General features: G+C 45.0%; 1 protein-coding gene across 1 annotated transcript; it reads right to left on the bottom strand.

Annotated features, from left to right (window-relative positions):
* Positions 1–2,080: 2,080 nt before the first annotated feature.
* Positions 2,081–11,727, bottom strand: elovl6 (ELOVL fatty acid elongase 6). The gene is made up of 4 exons (XM_037461773.2): positions 11,471–11,727; positions 4,976–5,107; positions 3,993–4,144; positions 2,081–3,749 (listed from the first exon to the last, which is right to left on the bottom strand). The coding sequence occupies exons 1-4, from the start codon at positions 11,551–11,553 to the stop codon at positions 3,307–3,309; spliced, it is 810 nt and encodes a 269-aa protein (XP_037317670.1). The 5' UTR covers positions 11,554–11,727; the 3' UTR covers positions 2,081–3,306.
* Positions 11,728–13,062: the final 1,335 nt, after the last annotated feature.

The following is a 13,062-nucleotide window of genomic DNA, read 5'->3' as shown; positions in this document are numbered from 1 at the left end:
GCTGCGTCTCAGGGTTGACTGGGGACCGTTAATAGAAGGACCCGCGGCCTCTTTGTGTCACAAAACAAAGCACTTTAACTCAAAAACCATCAGGGGCCACATCGATATTGATTTTCCTGGCGAGGCACACTTATCTATATATTGGCCTCCATTAGAGGCAACAGACAGGGCGCCGCTCGGAGAGAGCAGCTGATCAGGCTGCAGGTGAAGATGAAATTGGGCCCAGTGTCAATTTATCTTCTATTACTCCTCAATTGGGGCAACAGGGGGCAATAGAGTCACAGTCGGTGCGCCGCAAGGATCAGGGGCCTCAAGGGGCCACCGCTTCTTCTGTTATTATAAAATATAAACATAGCTGACAGTTGATTAGTAAGCAACAATATCAAAGTCATGGATTTCTGTCAGAAAACTAATGGCCCTGCTGATGTAAATATGGATAAAATAATAGAAATTCATCTGTTTTATGCAATAAATGCTAAATCCTCCAAAAATGAAACTCAAAACACTTTTATTAAAAATGTGATTATTATTGTTACGTGAGCGGCATGTTTAAGTTACGGGGGGTTTTAGATTGAAAACTGCTTACTCGGTGGAAGGGATCGCAAAACATTTTCTATAGATGGTTATACGGTCTGATGCATGAAGATGGGCATCAGGTCTGGTCACACAGATGGGTGTAGGGTCTGACCCTAAAGATGGTTATACGGTCTGATGCATGAAGATGGGCATCAGGTCTGACTTGCATATTATGAGCTTTAAGTGAGAGTTTTAGCTTCACGTACTTCAGGAGAGGTTAAATGGAGTATCGCAAAGTAGAGAAGACAAAAACAAGAACTACAAGTTACAGAAAGCTGATTTAATATATATTAAAATAATAAAGGAACGGGAGAAGATGGAACAAGTGTCTTTTTTCCCCCAACACAAAAAATAAAGCAGTTTCATTCCTTCTCTATTAGCTACATTTGTATTTTTCTGCCAGATGGGGCGAGCTTTACTTCATCGCTGTCGCCTCCATCGCGGCCCAGAGGACAGCTGATGAGGACTAAAGAGGGAATTAGCTGCCCACTCAAAGGCTTTGCTCTGATCCTTCAGGTCAGTACTCGCTCCCTCAGAGCAACACTAGTTTGTGAGGATTTGAAATCAAAAGGGGAGGGGCACTGATGCAAGGATTGGATACATGAGCCAGAATCTATGGGTGTTCTCTCCTCATTCGGGAGGGGCGGGGGGGGGGGGGGGTAGAGGAAACATTTTGAGCGGGGGTTTCTTAATAAATGAATGAAACATGGTTTGAAAGTTAGGACACACAAATACAGAAGTCTCTTTTGTTTGACATATTTGTAATAGGTTCAAACATTTGACCGTTCACTGATAAACATTAAGTATGACTTGAAGTCCAGAGTAAAACGTAATAGTCACATCATTGAAGCTGTAACAAGTTTCAACGGTTCTATTGTGTTCTTAAGGGGGGGGGTTGAAAAGGTCCAAGTTGTTTTAGTGGGTTACAGGGGAAGACACTGCTCTGGTAAGGCAGACGTTGGTTATCTGGAGTAAATCAACCCAGTTGCAGAGATTGCATAAGGAATGTTAAAAATGTTATAAAATGAAGGACTGGGAGGACGTTGTCGTGGCGACTTTGTTCCAGCAGGTGGCGAAAGTGCACAAGACCAAAAACTTCACACAACAGTTTCAATAAAATAGTGTGGAAAATTTCTAAAATGTGCTTTAAAGATTAACTGTGGAGGGGAAGTTTTGCTATGAAGTACCTTACCTACTTACCTTTTCTTATAAAGTTAATATTGCTGACAAAACTGGAAGCTGGAATTACCCATTGATAACAAATTCTAAGCATCAATTGTATTCACATTTTTTTTTCCTTTGGTTCATCTAAAAAATAAACATCGAGCTGGAATAAACCAATACTTCCTGCATCTTTATCTGATATACCACAAAATAAATAAATTGCTTAAGTGTTGCAATAAAACCCAGATGATGCTTAAATGCATCTCTGGGCATTAATTCAGAGTAATGAAACGGGACGTTAAATGATCCAAAAGAGAAACATGTAAAGACGACTCATGAATATTATTCTCAATGATTAAGCTTTATTGCACGGTTTCACCTCTATGGGAAGGTCAGGTACAGTGAATGTGGACACTTTTAAACGCAAGGCCAGCAGCAATTGTTGAATAGTCAGTTGGTAGATTAAATCATCTCGATTAGACTTTCCGTCCCGAGGTGGAACCAGAAAGTGGAATCCTTGATCTGCTTTGAGAGCTCACTGCAGCAGACAACCTGACCGCCCGTTATCACTGTGACCCAAGATCCACGCAATCAAAATAAAACAATTTAAATACTCACCACAGGCACATGACACATTTGTGCACGTCACATATTTCAGCAACAAATGTTTTTGACATTGATACACTGCAAATGCACAAAACAGACAGACACCATTAAGAATACATCAGATTTTAAGTCGTTAAAGCAGAATTTGACAGTTTGCAGGTTTGTTTTTGTTCTTTTCTTTTGCTAAACCAAATATTTTTTTGTCCTCCATTTTAACCATCAGTGTCCAAAAGACATTTATCCTTCACTGGTAGGGACATTTGTTTTGTTCAAGTGTGGTCGGCAACTTCTGCACGGTCACGACAAGTGGCGAAGCAGTGGCGTCATCCCGTTTCCCATCATGCCCCGGGGCAGAGCGATCCTCTGAGGCCGTCAGCGCAGTCCGCTTCATGTCACACTCGCCGTTAAACCGGGGCTGATGTTAAACATGTCTACTTTGTCTCGATATGCATATTGTGTTAAGAAAGAGATAACCTAAGACCTGAGAAGATATCGCATTTTGCAATGTAAGACACAGAAGACACCGCGCCGCTCGCCCCCCGTACGTTCTCGCCAACCGCCAGCGTTGCCCTGTCGAGTTAACGTTGACTCCATCCATCTTCATATGTACCAATTCATTTATTTCATTTTAAAAACAAGTAAACATCAGCTCGTGGCAGATGGGAGGCCTTTCATTTGTTTAATTATATTTCAGGTTATAAAAAAAAAAAATACTCAAAACAAGGATTTAAAACTTCAGATGGCTCCGATGATGGCGGCGCTGCTGCTGCTGCTGCTTCCTCGGCGTCCCTCAGTGGAGACGCCACGTCCATCGAGGCATTTTAGATCTGCACATTAGTAGTAACGCTCAAGCACCCCTCCCCCCTCCCCAACAACCCTCCACCGCTGACACTTTTGTCTCAAGTCACTGGTTCTCCTCCGTTCTAAACTCCGCTTTTCTTCATGGCCTCCCCTCTTGGTCTACTCGCTCTTCTTGGCGGCGGCTGAGACCCTCGATTTGGACTTTCCAAAGTAGGCCTCGAAGAAGAACTGGACAAAGAGCACAAAGTAGCTGAGGTACATGAGGGAGGACCACACAATGTTCTGCATGTGGGATGGACACTCGTGGCCCTGCTGCATCCACGAGTACACCAGGTAGTTGACCACGCAGCCCATCAGCATCTGGGTGATCTGGGTCAGCGTGATGAACATGGCGAACTTGCGAGACACCTTGAAGCCGGCCGCCCGCAGGGCGAAGTAAGAGTACATGACGGAGTGGACCAGGTAGTTCATGGTCATGAACCACCCGCCGCCGGCCACCATGTCTTTGTAGGAGTACCAGGAGTAGAGCAGCACGGTGATGTGGTGGTACCAGTGGAGGAAGATGAGCTTCTGTTTCCTCAGGACGATGAAGAGCGTATCGCCTGCAGGAACAACAGGGCGAGCCGTTTAATGAATGGATGACTGACTGATTGGAATTGCGGTAACGCGCCTTTGACATGAGGTCATATTAACCGCCTAAAAGCAGCAGCTTCAGGCTCGATATTATGACAATGAAACGCTTCCAAGCGACAGCTTACTTGGCGGTCTGCTAATTGACTGAAGATGGTATACAGTGAACAGAATATATCACACACGTTCACACTAATGCTGTGATAAGGACTTACCCAGTTCTGGTGCTTTACTGAGTACGAAGGCATAGGCCCAGAACTTGCTGATGGGCCCGTTGTAAAAGCTCTGGTCACAAACTGACTGCTTCAGCCCTTTGGTCATCAGGATGTGCATCATGAAACTCCCAGTACGGATGGCACCGAATATACTACAAAGACAGAATGTGCATCATGCATTAGAGTAGAGAATATGTGCATCATGCATTAGAGAATATGTGCATCATACATTAGAGTAGAGAATATGTGCATCATGCATTAGAGTAGAGAATATGTGCATCATGCATGAGTGTAGAGAATATGTGCATCATGCATTAGAGTAGAGAATATGTGCATCATGCATTAGAGAATATGTGCATCATACATTAGAGTAGAGAATATGTGCATCATGCATGAGTGTAGAGAATATGTGCATCATGCATTAGAGTAGAGAATATGTGCATCATGCATTAGAGTAGAGAATATATGCATCATGCATTAGAGTAGAGAATATGTGCATCATACATTAGAGTAGAGGATATGTGCATCATACATTAGAGTAGAGGATATGTGCATCATGCATTAGAGTAGAGAATATGTGCATCATGCATTAGAGATATGTGCATCATACATTAGAGTAGAGAATATGTGCATCATGCATTAGAGATATGTGCATCATACATTAGAGTAGAGGTTATGTGCATCATACATTAGAGTAGAGAATATGTGTATCATACATTAGAGATATGTGCATCATTCATTAGAGTAGAGAATATGTGTACCATTCATTAGAGTAGAGGATATGAGCATAATGCATTAAAGGAGGATATATGAAGTCAATGCCATGAGTGTCTGCAGCTCTATTTCTATCCCCCTGTTAAGGGTAGTAGCTGATGAACTCAGCATTATGCATTGAAAAGGCACAATATAGAGACATTTTACCAGCAGCAGGAGGCCTCATGTTCATATAAAAGCAAACCAGATGTTTCTTTGCCGTTTCTCACCTGAATAGAGCGAGCGTGAGCGACCACAGCACCAGCGGCTTCCTTAGCTCAAACTTCTCCCTCTGCTTCATGACATGACGCCCCCCGAGGATGAAGGCGACGTAGAGAGCAGCGTAGAGAAACGACTTCTTCCTGTGCACACAAAAAAAAACATAAATCTTTCCACTTCTCACAGCCTGTATGCACTGATTACGCAATGAGCCTTCTCAGCAATGCTTTGCTTGATTCTTATACAATCACCCTGCAACAAATAAGAGGCGTCAATTAGATACAGGAAACAGTGCGATGCTAAATCTATAAAAAAGGAGCCACAGAGCAACACTATCTGATCCGACTTCCTGAGTTGAGTGAATTAAATGCTTCACTTTATAGTTATAGATGTTGATCAGTTTCTGGTTCCGGCGTTTTTCCAGAAACACGTCGTCAGAGAGAGCGGCCGTGGGGGGGGGGAAGTGGAGGACCTGCCCGACGGAACCTATAGAAAATGTGCAGCTACACCCTTGCAATAATGCAAAATAACATGCTCTCAGAGGACAATGCGCAGGCACCTGTGGTGAAAGGCATTGTGGGAACTCTAGAAGCACTACTAGACGTTGTGGTGACTGATTATGTGTCGAGTAAAACTGGCTCGAGGAGTCAGGTTTTGTGCTGCTTTGTGGAAGTGATACTAACAACATGGTTGCTACATTAGTCACCAGATAGAAATGTGTTCCTCGGTGGAAATGAGTTATTGTATCCGTCTGTGTGTGTGTAGTATTGTTTTATACAAAAGTAAAGTCAAACCCTCGGATGAGATCTGTTCAAGCTCAACGGACTTTGCGATACAAAGTGTAGTAGCTCGCTGCACGACTCACACTCTGAACACACACATACCTCACAGAAGCGTGACATAATTTAATATTTAATTAGAAATGTACCCAGTCGGACATTTTGAGACACAACACCACTATTGTGCCATTTTAAGTAAAAAGGATCCCGGAGAAGCTGGAACTACTGCAAACACAGCACCAGAGGCGATGGGAACGGCAGGTACAAAAAACAGCGTCAGCCGCTCAACATGGACTTTGTTGTTCTTTAGTATTCAGAAAAATGAAAACAATGTCCCGTTGCCATTGCAGCAGGAGGATTTAAGGCCCCTGCACGGAACAAAGGACAAAGCAGTGCAGTCAGTAAGTGGAAAAGGAGCAGCTTTGACAGAGTGACAGCAGGGCGGGGCTGCAGAGCGACATCACCGTTTCTCAACCCCACACACACACACACACACACAAAACCGGTTTGACCACAGAGGAGCATCTCAGACTTCAGTGCTGGCAGGCCAGATTGATGCGTGGCCTCTGGTGGGATCCTGCAGGGAGCGCTGCACGTGTGCACGTGTTGCTCCCATGTTGTGCACAGATAAAGCTTTGCTTCATCATTCTACGAGACTCTGTTTGGACATTCTGCCTACAATGGGCTCAAATGTCAATTAATAAGCATTAAAACGCACACTTGTGTCATTCGATGCACTGCGTGGTTTTGCTGCTGCAGCTTTGCTTGGTCTGTCACAACCTGTGGAAATGTCTTTGTTTCTCATTTAATTCTGCATGTCAGCCCATACAGGACAAAGATGTTATCATACATTACTCTGGCGCTCTTAATGAACAGTACGGGTGGGGGGGGGGGGAGGGGGGTTATGTCTTGCACTGTGTGCTTCATCTTCTACAAGTACACTAAGCCAAAGGTTAAGACGTGCATTAGGACTGTGTTTATATTTGGAAGATGGATTACGCTGTCAGAATCAAGATAAATAAAGGGTAGAGAAAGCAGAGGGCCTGACGCCGCCGGTGGGGGCGGAGCCAGCGGAGGCCGAGCTACGCCCGCAGTCCCAGGAATCTATTTGAGACGTCGGTGTGAATTCACATCATCCCTTCATGCTCCAGGGGGCCTCTGCGCTCAGACTCCCCCCCCCCCCCCCCCCCCCCCCCGAGATCATACTGCAAGACTCAATGTGAGGTCAGAGGTTCTGAAACGTGCATTGAAGGGTTTTCTCGCCGCCCGTTGGATGTGCAGACGCGCTCTGCTAATAACTCTGGCGCCGGGATTTGCAGCATATATTTAGAGAAGAGTCCGTGGCTCAGAAACAACACTTGCCTCAGTTCACGGAGCAAATACGGGCTTCAAGCCAACCAGGGAACTGACGAGGTGAAAACACCGAGATCCGATACCGCGTTTGGGTTTGGACATCACGGTGGAAAATGCCCGTACGATTGTTGTTGCAAAGTTTAAAGACAGAACATATTTCATCCACCCCCTCTGAAGCCGGCTCGCATACCACGTGTGAGCGGAGCGCGCAGCGGGGCGGCTCCATTTTAGAAACGTAGGTGTCCCAGGAAGCCGACCAAAGGTTTGATTAACCCAAGCACAGAGATGTTCTACTTCTGGTAACACACACAGAGCACAGGGCCGAAACACAGCATGTGGTTACAAATTCAATCAAGTCAATCAAAAATGTCTCACGAATTAAATAGGAGACAACAATGAAAGACTGAAAAGACTTAAGCAAGGAAATAAGAATGCTGCATGAATCCTAAAACTCAGGAACGAGTCAATGATGTTGCTGTCTATTTAAAACCGAGGAAATGAGGTGTTGACAGAAGCTTCAGGAGGAAACACCCAACGCGCGTCTGCCAGCGCGTAACCGGGGAGGATCCAGAGGGTCAGACCGCCTCTGGCTTAGCGCGCACGAGGTGAAGTTCATTAAAGCTTCTTACTTCTGCAGATTTCCTTCAGGCTTCGGTAAATCATTGAAGGGTCTGGTTTGGTTTTATAAATCTAAGTATAATTAACTTGAGTTTGCCCACAAGCCGATGGATTAATTGTTGAGAGAGCCGGTTAAATATTAACTTCCCTCTACGTGAAAGTACAATTGTATTTTGGCAGGGACGAAGAGGGCGGGGCATATCTGACGTATCTGTTATCACATGGTCAGATAGTGTTGAGACGCTGGCACTTAACATGTTCAAATATTATGATCAGCTTCATAAGACATGCAGACAACTGCCACTGAGGACATTCAGTACACCCTACGTACTGGTTTCATGTGACCTGATGCTTACATGGTACATTTCGTAACATAATGAGCACATCGCTTGCCCATCCCCCCCCCCCACTTATTAGCTCTTCCCGGAGATTTTGAGCCCTTATGTCATCCTGAGTTTGCAGTCTGAGGACGAGCGCGTGTTCCAGCGAGTCTGCAGTGTCACACATGCATGCAAACGCATGCACATCAAGAGCGTGTCTGTAGAACACAAAAGGTCACCAGCTATGCATGCTATGCATAGCACTATCCACACACCTTGCCCTCTCAATGTCCTCTCCTTCTATTTTCAATATTGTCTTTCTTCAAGAAAGCCTACAGAGGCCTCTTTTCACAGTGATGCAAGCTTTACCTCAGACGAAGGTACGCAGAGGACCACTGGCGGTGCTAACAGCCAATCACGTGCTCCGCGGGAACCCGATGATGGCACACATTTAACGAGCACCCGGGGGGGGGACTCTGGGTAAATGCGGTCACTAACAATCATCATCATCATGTGTGCGCTCGTTAAAATAGCAGCAGCACGTAGAAGAAAGATCTTGAAAATGTAAGTGTGAGCGTGAGGAATGACCTGGGAAATAATCACTTAGTGTCTTCATTTAGGAACATGATCAATGTTGTTCTTTGCTTTTATCTCATTTAGCACAGCATAAAGAAAAATTTAAATTAATTTAAAATCGACATCCTTTGTCAGTTCTTTCTTGAATGCTACCATGAAGAAATGTTTTATTATTATTATTACACACTTCAAAAAAATCATCCACTTCTTTACAACTCTAATTTCAGCGTTGTGCTGCTCTGTGAAATGATTATTGATAATAATTACCCTGATGCAGGTCTCCTGGTGGGATGAACCCCACTGCCAGGCTCAAGCCCTCTAGAACAACCGGCTGGACTAAATAACTAAAAGGAGACTTTTCTCATCAACTGTCGAAACCTGAAGGTCAAGCTGTGAAATAAACATTTACAGACGGACCATCACAAAGGTCTCGTTGTTCATTCTGACGGCTCTCTTCTGCATGCTGGCGCAACGCGGCAGAGCAGTCGCTGCACGTAGGAGGCCGCTTTCATAACCGCAGCGGATTGTACGATGTCTGATCTTGTATCGTGTATTTTCATCACCACGACAACCAGTGAGCAATCAATCTGTCGAATGATCCGCTTTGAATAATACGCAACGTGGGAGTGAAGCCGTTGAGCTTTTGATGCCAAATGTTTTAATCGTCGCGGCTCAAGTCCAAAAGTTATCATGGAATTTGGCTGAAAGCAAAGACAAATTGTGGTATCTCAATATCAATTTAGAGAGATCCGGAGAAAAGACAGTTTGCCGTCTAGCAGTCTCTGTTGATCCCCACAGAGCAATGATGCACAGTGCATGGAATACATGGGGAATGCATGCGTTGCATGTGAAAACAAGCAGCTCACTTTGCATCAGCCCTGAAAGGTGACGGCACCTCAGACCACACCGAGAGGGGTAAACCAGGTGGATTCATCAACAGAACGAGATGGACACTGACTGAATGATTAACCTACTCATTAACTGCTCAAAAGTCAATCAAGAGAAAGGAGTTTTGTGTTCTTAGTTTGAGGGTAGTAATCAGAGTGGTCTGCACACTATTTCCACCAGCTTTCCTTCAGGCTCTTATACCAATTCTAAAAACAGAATTCACCCAAATCAGCTGCTGGTGGGCTTGTGTCGGAACTTTAAACCCGCTGAACAAAAACTAAACAGCTGATTGTAGTAGTTTAGACCGACTGAACCCACATCGGTGCACATGTACGATGTTTATAATGTGATGGGAGTTACAAATCAATTGGTATTATTGAATTTTGCGTTACTATTTATCACATAATGCTTTTTTTATTGCAGCCTAAAGCTGCTGATAATGTGCATTCTTCTTTTACAAATCATAACTTAAGATAAAAGTTTAGCCAGAACTAGAATTAATCTGAATCAATTACCACAAATCTTTTGCACTACTCAAAACATTCTCAGGCAAAAACATATTTAACTAATATATTTGGACCTTGAACTTGGCTTAGTTGATGTTATTTACAGACCCTCGTAGCAAAATAAACAAAACTGTGGTGTGGCACATCGCAAGTGAACCAACCATCACACAACAGCTTCCTTTTCTCTATTCAAATGTGACGCTCGCCTTCAAACTAGCTCACACATTTCCCCCTCAACCCCCCCCCCCCCCCCCCCGGAGGGTCATAAAAACATGCCACGTTTAGCCGCTCGCTCCCTGGGCGGCATGAAAACAAACAACCCATCAAAACCCCCTCCGCTGCAGCTTTTCGCCTCCATCGGCCATGTGCAGCCTCCGCCACAGGAGCACGGGAGTCAGCACAGCTCAGCTGCACCGCCATTGGCTGGAGCTCCGTCAGCCGACATCAGAAGATCACCGCCATTGGTCGGTTGTCAGTACCAGGGTATGGACAGCTCCTACTCACTGCTCCCTCTCTCTCACACACTCACACACACACACAGTTAATTTAAAAGAATAAGAACACAACAACTCCAAAACTGGCTCTACTTGATCACATTTAAATATTTGGCGTGCACGTGGAAGCCAGGTGAGGGCCCCCCGGTGCCACTGGGGGCCTAATGAAGCCTGTGCACACTTAACGCATGAGTCGCTCGGGTTCAGAACCATTTCTTGGCTCAAATGACGACCCCCGAGTGAGTTCATGCGAATGATGGCCCGGATGGACCGGCTCATGACCTACATATGAAAACCCATTGATGCGCGCACACCACAAAGCAATATTTACTCAATCACAGTGGCCACAGGGACATGTCTGTCTCATGGGGTCAGGGGGGGCTCATTACAAGGTTTCATGAAATAAGCAACTCTGTTGGATCAGTAATGCGGTAGTCAAGTGTTCCTTCTTTACCAAACAATTATCTCAATTTGTAAAAAGCAGCGAAGCTGATCAATAGAAAATTGGGATTTGATGATTGATATATTGTAGTTTTATCCGGTTCATCATGAATAGAATATCTACCTGGGGTTTCAGTGAAGAAGCTGTGCGAGGCCTTCATGTGGGCTCGTGAGCGCAATTATTCTATCCGTTGCAGGTCATTCGTATTCATCAAATAGCAGTAACTTGCAGCAATAAATCACGGGGCATCAGACCGCTAAAAGATGCGCGAAGCAGCGGGTTTGGGGGGGGGGAGGGGTCTGACAGGCTCCACGCGCGCCGTGGCTTCGTACCCGCGTGGATTTGTGCCTTTCGTGGGGCACGTCCCGGGTTTAATTAGCAGGTGCTGCACGCACACACGAACACGCACACACGCACCGGTACTAAAAGGAGGATCGTCTCCAGCTCTTAATCCCGGCCGGTCACAGAATCTGCAGTGCGGGAGGTGGGGGGCAGGAGGAGGAGGTGGTTGGGGGGGGCGGCAGGCTTACCAGTTGTCCTTCATCCATCGGATGGCTTCGTCCTCGTTGAACTGCCTCTCGAACTCGTACTCTTGGAGCGCGAGCACCGACATGCTGGCTGCGTTGCTGCTTCACGCCGCTGGAGACGAGGACGACACTGGGCCGCGCGCAGAGGGGGGGGAGGTTCGTGCTGGTTGGACTCGACTGCTCCCACGCTGACTCTCGTCTCGCATCTCCCTCTCGCTCTCTCGCTCTCTCTCGCACGCGCGCCACCTTGCTTCTTCTTCCTCCTCCTCCACGCGGCTGAGCGCGAGCCTACGCCCTCTTCCTACGCGCAGCTCGACTCCCGGGTCCTAGCGCCGCCGAGTTTGCAAATGCGAAATGATTAGCAGACAATCCCACTATGGCATTATGATATTTAAAAAAAAATCAATAAAGTTTCCAATTCCCTTTCATTCGAAAATGTCATTTTTGTCAGCCTATTTCAATCTGTACAATTATTTTATATTTCACTTTAGCTGCAGTTTAGAGTCACCGACTCATTTTAAAAGTACTGATTCAAACAAACACAAAATGTACTTTAAGTTCTTTGCGGGAAAGAGTACATGTCAATGTTTTCGTTTCATGTACATTACTCCATTAATTATAATTAAAAAAGATTTCTTAATCAATTGACATTAAGCAGCACTCTTTCATCATTTCTTTCAACCAATTATTACCTCCAAAAAACACAGTTTTTCAGAAATAGATGCAGTATGTCGCACTCAGTTGTGACACTTGGTTGTGCAATCTTCAGCAGTTTTCTCTTGTATTGATCAGTCGAAACAGGTGGCAGCTGTTTCCTAATCGATCAAAGACCAATAGGTGGGCTGAGGTTTAGAACATCTCAATTCAACCTTAATCCAGAAACTAACTACAGCGCCGCAAACCAAATGCCAAATGCATGCATTAAATACACTTATTGTAAGTCGCTTTGGAAGTGTCAGCTAAATGTTAAATGTACATGTAAATGCATACTTGACAAAATGAGTTTTTTTGGATGCAGGTTGTGCAATTTCACCTCTGATTTGTAATCTGTGCTCTGGCAGACTGATCATACCTTTGGATGATGTTGGACTTTCAGCCTATTTACTCAAATGTTCCAGAAACCTGATTCAAACAGAACCTCTGTTGCTTGTGTCATTCTCTTCCTATAAGAATGGCATGGGAGAACAATGCAAAGCTACTGACATGCCATCCTTCAGAAGAATTAGCATGTCAAAGTTTCCAGTTCAACCTGTTCAACCGTGTTCTTTATGAGCAGAGCCTGAGCTGCAGAAACAAAGCACCGATGCGTTTGCATCTGTGAGTGGGTCCACCACAACAAAAATGTTAAAGAAGTACTAATAGCTACAGTGTGTGTGTGTGTGTGTGTGTGTGCGTGTGTGTGTGTGTGTGTGTGTGTGTGTTGGGTTGAGCCACATTAGGATGTTTGAGAAAACATGAGAACTTGTTTTCACATTGAATGGAATAGAACACAAAATATTGCCACACCACAATTTGTCACTGAACACACATTTCTTTCCTCATGGTGTTGGCATTGCTTTTTGAGCGGCTGTTCAGAGGAAGTTAACCGGGAACCG

This window comes from Pungitius pungitius, chromosome 2, assembly GCF_949316345.1.
Source record: "Pungitius pungitius chromosome 2, fPunPun2.1, whole genome shotgun sequence".
Classification (NCBI taxonomy): domain Eukaryota; kingdom Metazoa; phylum Chordata; class Actinopteri; order Perciformes; family Gasterosteidae; genus Pungitius; species Pungitius pungitius.
This window is presented reverse-complemented; position numbering and strand designations above follow the sequence as displayed.

Excerpts from the sequence above, each read along its gene's own strand:
- elovl6 (XM_037461773.2), bottom strand. The coding sequence starts at position 11,553 with ATGTCGGTGCTCGCGCTCCAAGAGTACGAGTTCGAGAGGCAGTTCAAC. Across the intron at positions 5,108-11,470 it reads CGATGGATGAAGGACAACTG|GAAGAAGTCGTTTCTCTACG; the intron begins GTAAGCCTGCCG and ends TTGTGTGCACAG. Across the intron at positions 4,145-4,975 it reads CTCACGCTCGCTCTATTCAG|TATATTCGGTGCCATCCGTA; the intron begins GTGAGAAACGGC and ends CTGTCTTTGTAG.